The 13,433-nt window shown below is 38.1% G+C and overlaps 1 protein-coding gene and 1 long non-coding RNA gene across 2 annotated transcripts in view; both read left to right on the top strand.

The window, feature by feature from the left end:
* Positions 1-329: 329 nt before the first annotated feature.
* Positions 330-13,433, top strand: part of LOC311118477 (4-aminobutyrate aminotransferase, mitochondrial-like) — a 53,554-nt gene continuing 40,450 nt past the window's right edge. The window contains exon 1 of the mRNA XM_084193270.1: positions 330-465. Coding sequence (XP_084049396.1) covers positions 396-465 — 70 coding nt within the window. The 5' untranslated portion in view covers positions 330-395. The remainder of the gene's footprint in view (positions 466-13,433) is intronic.
* Positions 523-12,486, top strand: LOC311118478. The gene is made up of 9 exons (XR_014611812.1): positions 523-1,563; positions 1,637-2,969; positions 3,646-4,056; positions 4,294-4,919; positions 5,258-5,330; positions 5,596-9,972; positions 10,425-11,433; positions 11,763-12,255; positions 12,431-12,486. It is a non-coding gene; the product is annotated as an uncharacterized lncRNA (long non-coding RNA).

Genomic DNA, 13,433 nt, shown 5'->3' with positions numbered 1-13,433 from the left:
TCACGCTCTCTCTCTCACACTCTCTCTCTCGCTCTTTCTCTCTCGCTTACTCTCTCTCTCTCTCGCTCTCTCTCTCACACTCTCTCTCTCTTGCTCGCTCTCTCTCTCTCTCCCCTGCTCTCTCTCGCTCTCTCGCTCTCTCTCTCTCTCGCTCTCTCTCTGTCTCTATCTCTCTCTGTCTCTCTCGCTCTCTCTCACGCTCGCTCTCTCTCTCACACTCTCTCTCTCTCTCTCACACTCGCTCGCTCTCTCTCTTCTATCTCTCTCGCTCGCTCGCTCTCTCTCTCCCTTCTGATTGTATATGACTGACCTCTGTCCCTCCTTCTTCCAGGTGGCAGGTGTTGAGGACTCTTTCTCTCCTTCCCTCTCTCTACCTTGTTCTGTTGTTCCGAGTCATGGCGTCCTCTCTGCTCAGCAGGCAGCTGGCCCTCTCCCTCCAGCAGAACCTCAGGCTCACTGCACCAGGTACACGCACACACACGGTTATAGTGGTAGTAGGAACAGTAGTATAGAGGTTATAGTGGTAGTAGGAACAGTAGTATAGAGGTTATAGAGGTTATAGTGGTAGTAGGAACAGTAGTATAGAGGTTATAGAGGTTATAGTGGTAGTAGGAACAGTAGTATAGAGGTTATAGAGGTTATAGTGGTAGTAGGAACAGTAGTATAGAGGTTATAGAGGTTATAGTGGTAGTAGGAACAGTAGTATAGAGGTTATAGAGGTTATAGTGGTAGTAGGAGCAGTAGTATAGAGGTTATAGAGGTTATAGAGGTAGTAGGAACAGTAGTATAGAGGTTATAGAGGTTATAGTGGTAGTAGGAACAGTAGTATAGAGGTTATAGAGGTTATAGTGGTAGTAGGAACAGTAGTATAGAGGTTATAGAGGTAGTAGGAACAGTAGTATAGAGGTTATAGTGGTAGTAGGAACAGTAGTATAGAGGTTATAGTGGTAGTAGGAACAGTAGTATAGAGGTTATAGAGGTTATAGTGGTAGTAGGAGCAGTAGTATAGAGGTTATAGAGGTTATAGTGGTAGTAGGAACAGTAGTATAGAGGTTATAGAGGTTATAGTGGTAGTAGGAACAGTAGTATAGAGGTTATAGAGGTTATAGTGGTAGTAGGAACAGTAGTATAGAGGTTATAGAGGTTATAGTGGTAGTAGGAACAGTAGTATAGAGGTTATAGAGGTTATAGTGGTAGTAGGAACAGTAGTATAGAGGTTATAGTGGTAGTAGGAACAGTAGTATAGAGGTTATAGAGGTAGTAGGAACAGTAGTATAGAGGTTATAGTGGTAGTAGGAACAGTAGTATAGAGGTTATAGTGGTAGTAGGAACAGTAGTATAGAGGTTATAGAGGTAGTAGGAACAGTAGTATAGAGGTTATAGTGGTAGTAGGAACAGTAGTATAGAGGTTATAGAGGTTATAGAGGTAGTAGGAACAGTAGTATAGAGGTTATAGAGGTTATAGTGGTAGTAGGAACAGTAGTATAGAGGTTATAGTGGTAGTAGGAACAGTAGTATAGAGGTTATAGAGGTAGTAGGAACAGTAGTATAGAGGTTATAGAGGTTATAGAGGTAGTAGGAACAGTAGTATAGAGGTTATAGAGGTTATAGAGGTAGTAGGAACAGTAGTATAGAGGTTATAGTGGTAGTAGGAGCAGTAGTATAGAGGTTATAGTGGTAGTAGGAGCAGTAGTATAGAGGTTATAGTGGTAGTAGGAACAGTAGTATAGAGGTTATAGTGGTAGTAGGAACAGTAGTATAGAGGTTATAGTGGTAGTAGGAACAGTAGTATAGAGGTTATAGAGGTAGTAGGAACAGTAGTATAGAGGTTATAGAGGTAGTAGGAACAGTAGTATAGAGGTTATAGTGGTAGTAGGAACAGTAGTATAGAGGTTATAGAGGTTATAGTGGTAGTAGGAACAGTAGTATAGAGGTTATAGAGGTTATAGTGGTAGTAGGAACAGTAGTATAGAGGTTATAGAGGTTATAGTGGTAGTAGGAACAGTAGTATAGAGGTTATAGAGGTTATAGTGGTAGTAGGAACAGTAGTATAGAGGTTATAGTGGTAGTAGGAACAGTAGTATAGAGGTTATAGAGGTTATAGTGGTAGTAGGAACAGTAGTATAGAGGTTATAGAGGTTATAGTGGTAGTAGGAACAGTAGTATAGAGGTTATAGTGGTAGTAGGAACAGTAGTATAGAGGTTATAGTGGTAGTAGGAACAGTAGTATAGAGGTTATAGTGGTAGTAGGAACAGTAGTATAGAGGTTATAGTGGTAGTAGGAACAGTAGTATAGAGGTTATAGTGGTAGTAGGAGCAGTAGTATAGAGGTTATAGTGGTAGTAGGAACAGTAGTATAGAGGTTATAGTGGTAGTAGGAGCAGTAGTATAGAGGTTATAGAGGTTATAGTGGTAGTAGGAACAGTAGTATAGAGGTTATAGAGGTTATAGAGGTAGTAGGAACAGTAGTATAGAGGTTATAGAGGTTATAGAGGTAGTAGGAACAGTAGTATAGAGGTTATAGAGGTTATAGTGGTAGTAGGAACAGTAGTATAGAGGTTATAGTGGTAGTAGGAGCAGTAGTATAGAGGTTATAGTGGTAGTAGGAACAGTAGTATAGAGGTTATAGAGGTTATAGAGGTAGTAGGAACAGTAGTATAGAGGTTATAGAGGTTATAGTGGTAGTAGGAACAGTAGTATAGAGGTTATAGTGGTAGTAGGAACAGTAGTATAGAGGTTATAGTGGTTATAGTGGTAGTAGGAACAGTAGTATAGAGGTTATAGTGGTAGTAGGAGCAGTAGTATAGAGGTTATAGTGGTAGTAGGAGCAGTAGTATAGAGGTTATAGTGGTAGTAGGAACAGTAGTATAGAGGTTATAGTGGTAGTAGGAACAGTAGTATAGAGGTTATAGAGGTAGTAGGAACAGTAGTATAGAGGTTATAGTGGTAGTAGGAGCAGTAGTATAGAGGTTATAGAGGTAGTAGGAACAGTAGTATAGAGGTTATAGTGGTAGTAGGAACAGTAGTAGAGAGGTTATAGTGGTAGTAGGAGCAGTAGTATAGAGGTTATAGTGGTTATAGTGGTAGTAGGAACAGTAGTATAGAGGTTATAGTGGTAGTAGGAACAGTAGTATAGAGGTTATAGTGGTAGTAGGAACAGTAGTATAGAGGTTATAGTGGTAGTAGGAACAGTAGTATAGAGGTTATAGAGGTAGTAGGAACAGTAGTATAGAGGTTATAGAGGTAGTAGGAACAGTAGTATAGAGGTTATAGTGGTAGTAGGAACAGTAGTATAGAGGTTATAGTGGTAGTAGGAACAGTAGTATAGAGGTTATAGTGGTAGTAGGAACAGTAGTATAGAGGTTATAGTGGTAGTAGGAACAGTAGTATAGAGGTTATAGTGGTTATAGTGGTAGTAGGAACAGTAGTATAGAGGTTATAGTGGTAGTAGGAACAGTAGTATAGAGGTTATAGTGGTAGTAGGAACAGTAGTATAGAGGTTATAGTGGTAGTAGGAACAGTAGTATAGAGGTTATAGAGGTTATAGTGGTAGTAGGAGCAGTAGTATAGAGGTTATAGAGGTATTAGGAACAGTAGTATAGAGGTTATAGTGGTAGTAGGAACAGTAGTATAGAGGTTATAGAGGTTATAGTGGTAGTAGGAGCAGTAGTATAGAGGTTATAGTGGTAGTAGGAACAGTAGTATAGAGGTTATAGTGGTAGTAGGAACAGTAGTATAGAGGTTATAGTGGTTATAGTGGTAGTAGGAACAGTAGTATAGAGGTTATAGTGGTAGTAGGAGCAGTAGTATAGAGGTTATAGTGGTAGTAGGAACAGTAGTATAGAGGTTATAGTGGTAGTAGGAACAGTAGTATAGAGGTTATAGTGGTTATAGTGGTAGTAGGAACAGTAGTATAGAGGTTATAGTGGTAGTAGGAACAGTAGTATAGAGGTTATAGTGGTAGTAGGAACAGTAGTATAGAGGTTATAGAGGTTATAGTGGTAGTAGGAGCAGTAGTATAGAGGTTATAGTGGTAGTAGGAACAGTAGTATAGAGGTTATAGTGGTAGTAGGAACAGTAGTATAGAGGTTATAGAGGTTATAGTGGTAGTAGGAGCAGTAGTATAGAGGTTATAGAGGTTATAGTGGTAGTAGGAACAGTAGTATAGAGGTTATAGAGGTTATAGTGGTAGTAGGAACAGTAGTATAGAGGTTATAGAGGTTATAGAGGTAGTAGGAACAGTAGTATAGAGGTTATAGTGGAAGTAGGAACAGTAGTATAGAGGTTATAGAGGTTATAGAGGTAGTAGGAACAGTAGTATAGAGGTTATAGAGGTAGTAGGAACAGTAGTATAGAGGTTATAGTGGTAGTAGGAACAGTAGTATAGAGGTTATAGTGGTAGTAGGAACAGTAGTATAGAGGTTATAGTGGTAGTAGGAACAGTAGTATAGAGGTTATAGAGGTAGTAGGAACAGTAGTATAGAGGTTATAGTGGTAGTAGGAACATTAGTATAGAGGTTATAGTGGTAGTAGGAACAGTAGTATAGAGGTTATAGTGGTAGTAGGAACAGTAGTATAGAGGTTATAGAGGTAGTAGGAACAGTAGTATAGAGGTTATAGTGGTAGTAGGAACAGTAGTATAGAGGTTATAGTGGTAGTAGGAACAGTAGTATAGAGGTTATAGTGGTAGTAGGAACAGTAGTATAGAGGTTATAGTGGTAGTAGGAACAGTAGTATAGAGGTTATAGTGGTAGTAGGAACAGTAGTATAGAGGTTATAGAGGTTATAGTGGTAGTAGGAACAGTAGTATAGAGGTTATAGAGGTAGTAGGAACAGTAGTATAGAGGTTATAGAGGTAGTAGGAACAGTAGTATAGAGGTTATAGTGGTAGTAGGAACAGTAGTATAGAGGTTATAGAGGTAGTAGGAACAGTAGTATAGAGGTTATAGAGGTAGTAGGAACAGTAGTATAGAGGTTATAGAGGTAGTAGGAACAGTAGTATAGAGGTTATAGAGGTAGTAGGAACAGTAGTATAGAGGTTATAGTGGTAGTAGGAACAGTAGTAGAGAGGTTATAGAGGTTATAGTGGTAGTAGGAACAGTAGTATAGAGGTTATAGAGGTTATAGTGGTAGTAGGAACAGTAGTATAGAGGTTATAGAGGTAGTAGGAACAGTAGTATAGAGGTTATAGAGGTAGTAGGAACAGTAGTATAGAGGTTATAGAGGTAGTAGGAACAGTAGTATAGAGGTTATAGAGGTTATAGAGGTAGTAGGAACAGTAGTATAGAGGTTATAGAGGTTATAGAGGTAGTAGGAACAGTAGTATAGAGGTTATAGAGGTAGTAGGGACAGTAGTATAGAGGTTATAATGGTAGTAGGAACAGTAGTATAGAGGTTATAGAGGTTATAGTGGTAGTAGGAGCAGTAGTATAGAGGTTATAGTGGTATTAGGAACAGTAGTATAGAGGTTATAGAGGTAGTAGGAACAGTAGTATAGAGGTTATAGTGGTAGTAGGAGCAGTAGTATAGAGGTTATAGAGGTAGTAGGAACAGTAGTATAGAGGTTATAGAGGTAGTAGGAACAGTAGTATAGAGGTTATAGTGGTAGTAGGAACAGTAGTATAGAGGTTATAGTGGTAGTAGGAACAGTAGTATAGAGGTTATAGTGGTAGTAGGAGCAGTAGTATAGAGGTTATAGTGGTAGTAGGAACAGTAGTATAGAGGTTATAGAGGTTATAGTGGTAGTAGGAGCAGTAGTATAGAGGTTATAGAGGTTATAGTGGTAGTAGGAACAGTAGTATAGAGGTTATAGTGGTAGTAGGAACAGTAGTATAGAGGTTATAGAGGTAGTAGGAACAGTAGTATAGAGGTTATAGAGGTTATAGTGGTAGTAGGAGCAGTAGTATAGAGGTTATAGAGGTTATAGTGGTAGTAGGAACAGTAGTATAGAGGTTATAGTGGTAGTAGGAGCAGTAGTATAGAGGTTATAGTGGTAGTAGGAACAGTAGTATAGAGGTTATAGTGGTAGTAGGAACAGTAGTATAGAGGTTATAGAGGTTATAGTGGTAGTAGGAACAGTAGTATAGAGGTTATAGTGGTAGTAGGAGCAGTAGTATAGAGGTTATAGTGGTAGTAGGAACAGTAGTATAGAGGTTATAGAGGTTATAGTGGTAGTAGGAGCAGTAGTATAGAGGTTATAGAGGTTATAGTGGTAGTAGGAACAGTAGTATAGAGGTTATAGTGGTAGTAGGAGCAGTAGTATAGAGGTTATAGTGGTAGTAGGAACAGTAGTATAGAGGTTATAGTGGTAGTAGGAACAGTAGTATAGAGGTTATAGAGGTTATAGTGGTAGTAGGAACAGTAGTATAGAGGTTATAGTGGTAGTAGGAGCAGTAGTATAGAGGTTATAGTGGTAGTAGGAACAGTAGTATAGAGGTTATAGAGGTTATAGTGGTAGTAGGAGCAGTAGTATAGAGGTTATAGAGGTTATAGTGGTAGTAGGAACAGTAGTATAGAGGTTATAGTGGTAGTAGGAACAGTAGTATAGAGGTTATAGTGGTAGTAGGAACAGTAGTATAGAGGTTATAGTGGTAGTAGGAACAGTAGTATAGAGGTTATAGAGGTTATAGAGGTTATAGTGGTAGTAGGAACAGTAGTATAGAGGTTATAGTGGTAGTAGGAACAGTAGTATAGAGGTTATAGTGGTAGTAGGAACAGTAGTATAGAGGTTATAGAGGTTATAGAGGTTATAGTGGTAGTAGGAACAGTAGTATAGAGGTTATAGAGGTAGTAGGAACAGTAGTATAGAGGTTATAGAGGTTATAGTGGTAGTAGGAACAGTAGTATAGAGGTTATAGAGGTTATAGTGGTAGTAGGAACAGTAGTATAGAGGTTATAGTGGTAGTAGGAACAGTAGTATAGAGGTTATAGAGGTTATAGAGGTTATAGTGGTAGTAGGAACAGTAGTATAGAGGTTATAGAGGTAGTAGGAACAGTAGTATAGAGGTTATAGAGGTAGTAGGAACAGTAGTATAGAGGTTATAGTGGTAGTAGGAACAGTAGTATAGAGGTTATAGAGGTAGTAGGAACAGTAGTATAGAGGTTATAGAGGTAGTAGGAACAGTAGTATAGAGGTTATAGAGGTTATAGTGGTAGTAGGAACAGTAGTATAGAGGTTATAGAGGTTATAGTGGTAGTAGGAACAGTAGTATAGAGGTTATAGAGGTAGTAGGAGCAGTAGTATAGAGGTTATAGAGGTAGTAGGAACAGTAGTATAGAGGTTATAGTGGTAGTAGGAACAGTAGTATAGAGGTTATAGAGGTAGTAGGAACAGTAGTATAGAGGTTATAGAGGTTATAGTGGTAGTAGGAACAGTAGTATAGAGGTTATAGAGGTAGTAGGAACAGTAGTATAGAGGTTATAGAGGTTATAGTGGTAGTAGGAACAGTAGTATAGAGGTTATAGAGGTTATAGTGGTAGTAGGAACAGTAGTATAGAGGTTATAGAGGTTATAGTGGTAGTAGGAACAGTAGTATAGAGGTTATAGTGGTAGTAGGAACAGTAGTATAGAGGTTATAGAGGTAGTAGGAACAGTAGTATAGAGGTTATAGAGGTAGTAGGAACAGTAGTATAGAGGTTATAGAGGTAGTAGGAACAGTAGTATAGAGGTTATAGAGGTAGTAGGAACAGTAGTATAGAGGTTATAGAGGTAGTAGGAACAGTAGTATAGAGGTTATAGAGGTAGTAGGAACAGTAGTATAGAGGTTATAGTGGTAGTAGGAACAGTAGTATAGAGGTTATAGAGGTTATAGTGGTAGTAGGAACAGTAGTATAGAGGTTATAGTGGTAGTAGGAACAGTAGTATAGAGGTTATAGAGGTTATAGTGGTAGTAGGAACAGTAGTATAGAGGTTATAGAGGTTATAGTGGTAGTAGGAACAGTAGTATAGAGGTTATAGTGGTAGTAGGAACAGTAGTATAGAGGTTATAGAGGTTATAGTGGTAGTAGGAACAGTAGTATAGAGGTTATAGAGGTTATAGTGGTAGTAGGAACAGTAGTATAGAGGTTATAGTGGTAGTAGGAACAGTAGTATAGAGGTTATAGAGGTTATAGTGGTAGTAGGAACAGTAGTATAGAGGTTATAGTGGTAGTAGGAACAGTAGTATAGAGGTTATAGAGGTTATAGTGGTAGTAGGAACAGTAGTATAGAGGTTATAGAGGTTATAGTGGTAGTAGGAACAGTAGTATAGAGGTTATAGTGGTAGTAGGAACAGTAGTATAGAGGTTATAGAGGTTATAGTGGTAGTAGGAACAGTAGTATAGAGGTTATAGAGGTTATAGTGGTAGTAGGAACAGTAGTATAGAGGTTATAGAGGTTATAGAGGTAGTAGGAACAGTAGTATAGAGGTTATAGTGGTAGTAGGAACAGTAGTATAGAGGTTATAGTGGTAGTAGGAACAGTAGTATAGAGGTTATAGTGGTAGTAGGAGCAGTAGTATAGAGGTTATAGAGGTTATAGTGGTAGTAGGAACAGTAGTATAGAGGTTATAGTGGTAGTAGGAGCAGTAGTATAGAGGTTATAGTGGTAGTAGGAACAGTAGTAGAGAGGTTATAGAAGTTATAGAGGTAGTAGGAACAGTAGTATAGAGGTTATAGAGGTTATAGAGGTAGTAGGAACAGTAGTATAGAGGTTATAGAGGTAGTAGGAACAGTAGTATAGAGGTTATAGTGGTAGTAGGAACAGTAGTATAGAGGTTATAGTGGTAGTAGGAACAGTAGTATAGAGGTTATAGAGGTAGTAGGAACAGTAGTATAGAGGTTATAGTGGTAGTAGGAGCAGTAGTATAGAGGTTATAGTGGTAGTAGGAACAGTAGTATAGAGGTAGTAGGAACAGTAGTATAGAGGTTATAGAGGTTATAGTGGTAGTAGGAACAGTAGTATAGAGGTTATAGAGGTTATAGTGGTAGTAGGAACAGTAGTATAGAGGTTATAGAGGTTATAGAGGTAGTAGGAGCAGTAGTATAGAGGTTATAGAGGTTATAGTGGTAGTAGGAACAGTAGTATAGAGGTTATAGAGGTAGTAGGAACAGTAGTATAGAGGTTATAGTGGTAGTAGGAACAGTAGTATAGAGGTTATAGAGGTAGTAGGAGCAGTAGTATAGAGGTTATAGAGGTTATAGTGGTAGTAGGAACAGTAGTATAGAGGTTATAGTGGTAGTAGGAACAGTAGTATAGAGGTTATAGTGGTAGTAGGAACAGTAGTATAGAGGTTATAGTGGTAGTAGGAACAGTAGTATAGAGGTTATAGAGGTAGTAGGAACAGTAGTATAGAGGTTATAGAGGTTATAGTGGTAGTAGGAACAGTAGTATAGAGGTTATAGAGGTAGTAGGAGCAGTAGTATAGAGGTTATAGAGGTTATAGTGGTAGTAGGAACAGTAGTATAGAGGTTATAGTGGTAGTAGGAGCAGTAGTATAGAGGTTATAGAGGTTATAGTGGTAGTAGGAACAGTAGTATAGAGGTTATAGTGGTAGTAGGAACAGTAGTATAGAGGTTATAGAGGTTATAGAGGTAGTAGGAACAGTAGTATAGAGGTTATAGAGGTTATAGTGGTAGTAGGAACAGTAGTATAGAGGTTATAGAGGTTATAGTGGTAGTAGGAGCAGTAGTATAGAGGTTATAGAGGTAGTAGGAACAGTAGTATAGAGGTTATAGTGGTAGTAGGAACAGTAGTATAGAGGTTATAGTGGTAGTAGGAACAGTAGTATAGAGGTTATAGAGGTAGTAGGAACAGTAGTATAGAGGTTATAGTGGTAGTAGGAACAGTAGTATAGAGGTTATAGTGGTAGTAGGAACAGTAGTATAGAGGTTATAGTGGTAGTAGGAACAGTAGTATAGAGGTTATAGAGGTAGTAGGAACAGTAGTATAGAGGTTATAGAGGTAGTAGGAACAGTAGTATAGAGGTTATAGAGGTTATAGTGGTAGTAGGAACAGTAGTATAGAGGTTATAGAGGTTATAGAGGTAGTAGGAACAGTAGTATAGAGGTTATAGTGGTAGTAGGAACAGTAGTATAGAGGTTATAGTGGTAGTAGGAACAGTAGTATAGAGGTTATAGTGGTAGTAGGAACAGTAGTATAGAGGTTATAGTGGTAGTAGGAACAGTAGTATAGAGGTTATAGAGGTTATAGTGGTAGTAGGAACAGTAGTATAGAGGTTATAGAGGTAGTAGGAACAGTAGTATATAGGTTATAGTGGTAGTAGGAACAGTAGTATAGAGGTTATAGTGGTAGTAGGAACAGTAGTATAGAGGTTATAGTGGTAGTAGGAACAGTAGTATAGAGGTTATAGTGGTAGTAGGAACAGTAGTATAGAGGTTATAGAGGTTATAGTGGTAGTAGGAACAGTAGTATAGAGGTTATAGAGGTTATAGTGGTAGTAGGAGCAGTAGTATAGAGGTTATAGTGGTAGTAGGAACAGTAGTATAGAGGTTATAGAGGTAGTAGGAACAGTAGTATAGAGGTTATAGTGGTAGTAGGAACAGTAGTATAGAGGTTATAGTGGTAGTAGGAACAGTAGTATAGAGGTTATAGTGGTAGTAGGAACAGTAGTATAGAGGTTATAGTGGTAGTAGGAGCAGTAGTATAGAGGTTATAGTGGTAGTAGGAACAGTAGTATAGAGGTTATAGTGGTAGTAGGAACAGTAGTATAGAGGTTATAGTGGTAGTAGGAACAGTAGTATAGAGGTTATAGTGGTAGTAGGAACAGTAGTATAGAGGTTATAGAGGTAGTAGGAACAGTAGTATAGAGGTTATAGAGGTTATAGTGGTAGTAGGAACAGTAGTATAGAGGTTATAGAGGTAGTAGGAGCAGTAGTATAGAGGTTATAGTGGTAGTAGGAACAGTAGTATAGAGGTTATAGAGGTTATAGTGGTAGTAGGAACAGTAGTATAGAGGTTATAGTGGTAGTAGGAACAGTAGTATAGAGGTTATAGAGGTTATAGTGGTAGTAGGAACAGTAGTATAGAGGTTATAGTGGTAGTAGGAACAGTAGTATAGAGGTTATAGTGGTAGTAGGAACAGTAGTATAGAGGTTATAGTGGTAGTAGGAACAGTAGTATAGAGGTTATAGAGGTTATAGTGGTAGTAGGAACAGTAGTATAGAGGTTATAGAGGTTATAGTGGTAGTAGGAACAGTAGTATAGAGGTTATAGTGGTAGTAGGAACAGTAGTATAGAGGTTATAGAGGTTATAGAGGTAGTAGGAACAGTAGTATAGAGGTTATAGAGGTTATAGTGGTAGTAGGAACAGTAGTATAGAGGTTATAGAGGTTATAGTGGTAGTAGGAACAGTAGTATAGAGGTTATAGTGGTATTAGGAACAGTAGTATAGAGGTTATAGAGGTAGTAGGAACAGTAGTATAGAGGTTATAGAGGTTATAGTGGTAGTAGGAACAGTAGTATAGAGGTTATAGTGGTAGTAGGAACGGTAGTATAGAGGTTATAGAGGTAGTAGGAACAGTAGTATAGAGGTTATAGTGGTAGTAGGAACAGTAGTATAGAGGTTATAGTGGTAGTAGGAACAGTAGTATAGAGGTTATAGTGGTAGTAGGAACAGTAGTATAGAGGTTATAGTGGTAGTAGGAACAGTAGTATAGAGGTTATAGAGGTAGTAGGAACAGTAGTATAGAGGTTATAGAGGTAGTATGAACAGTAGTATAGAGGTTATAGAGGTAGTAGGAACAGTAGTATAGAGTTTATAGAGGTTATAGTGGTAGTAGGAGCAGTAGTATAGAGGTTATAGTGGTAGTAGGAACAGTAGTATAGAGGTTATAGTGGTAGTAGGAACAGTAGTATAGAGGTTATAGAGGTTATAGTGGTAGTAGGAACAGTAGTATAGAGGTTATAGTGGTAGTAGGAGCAGTAGTATAGAGGTTATAGTGGTAGTAGGAACAGTAGTATAGAGGTTATAGTGGTAGTAGGAACAGTAGTATAGAGGTTATAGTGGTAGTAGGAACAGTAGTATAGAGGTTATAGAGGTAGTAGGAACAGTAGTATAGAGGTTATAGAGGTAGTAGGAACAGTAGTATAGAGGTTATAGAGGTAGTAGGAACAGTAGTATAGAGGTTATAGTGGTAGTAGGAACAGTAGTATAGAGGTTATAGAGGTTATAGTGGTAGTAGGAACAGTAGTATAGAGGTTATAGAGGTTATAGAGGTAGTAGGAACAGTAGTATAGAGGTTATAGAGGTTATAGAGGTAGTATAGAGGTTATAGAGGTAGTAGGAACAGTAGTATAGAGGTTATAGTGGTAGTAGGAACAGTAGTATAGAGGTTATAGAGGTTATAGTGGTAGTAGGAGCAGTAGTATAGAGGTTATAGAGGTTATAGTGGTAGTATGAACAGTAGTATAGAGGTTATAGAGGTTATAGAGGTAGTAGGAACAGTAGTATAGAGGTTATAGTGGTAGTAGGAACAGTAGTATAGAGGTTATAGTGGTAGTAGGAACAGTAGTATAGAGGTTATAGTGGTAGTAGGAACAGTAGTATAGAGGTTATAGTGGTAGTAGGAACAGTAGTATAGAGGTTATAGTGGTAGTAGGAACAGTAGTATAGAGGTTATAGAGGTTATAGAGGTAGTAGGAACAGTAGTATAGAGGTTATAGAGGTAGTAGGAACAGTAGTATAGAGGTTATAGTGGTAGTAGGAACAGTAGTATAGAGGTTATAGTGGTAGTAGGAACAGTAGTATAGAGGTTATAGTGGTAGTAGGAACAGTAGTATAGAGGTTATAGTGGTAGTAGGAACAGTAGTATAGAGGTTATAGAGGTAGTAGGAGCAGTAGTATAGAGGTTATAGTGGTAGTAGGAACAGTAGTATAGAGGTTATAGAGGTTATAGTGGTAGTAGGAACAGTAGTATAGAGGTTATAGTGGTAGTAGGAACAGTAGTATAGAGGTTATAGAGGTTATAGTGGTAGTAGGAACAGTAGTATAGAGGTTATAGTGGTAGTAGGAACAGTAGTATAGAGGTTATAGTGGTAGTAGGAACAGTAGTATAGAGGTTATAGTGGTAGTAGGAACAGTAGTATAGAGGTTATAGTGGTAGTAGGAACAGTAGTATAGAGGTTATAGTGGTAGTAGGAACAGTAGTATAGAGGTTATAGAGGTTATAGAGGTAGTAGGAACAGTAGTATAGAGGTTATAGAGGTAGTAGGAACAGTAGTATAGAGGTTATAGTGGTAGTAGGAACAGTAGTATAGAGGTTATAGAGGTTATAGTGGTAGTAGGAGCAGTAGTATAGAGGTTATAGTGGTAGTAGGAACAGTAGTATAGAGGTTATAGAGGTAGTAGGAACAGTAGTATAGAGGTTATAGAGGTTATAGTGGTAGTAGGAGCAGTAGTATAGAGGTTATAGAGGTTATAGTGGTAGTAGGAGCA

The sequence above is a fragment of the Coregonus lavaretus genome (assembly GCF_964263955.1).
Source record: "Coregonus lavaretus genome assembly, contig: HAP1_SCAFFOLD_559, whole genome shotgun sequence".
NCBI lineage: Eukaryota > Metazoa > Chordata > Actinopteri > Salmoniformes > Salmonidae > Coregonus > Coregonus lavaretus.
This window is presented reverse-complemented; position numbering and strand designations above follow the sequence as displayed.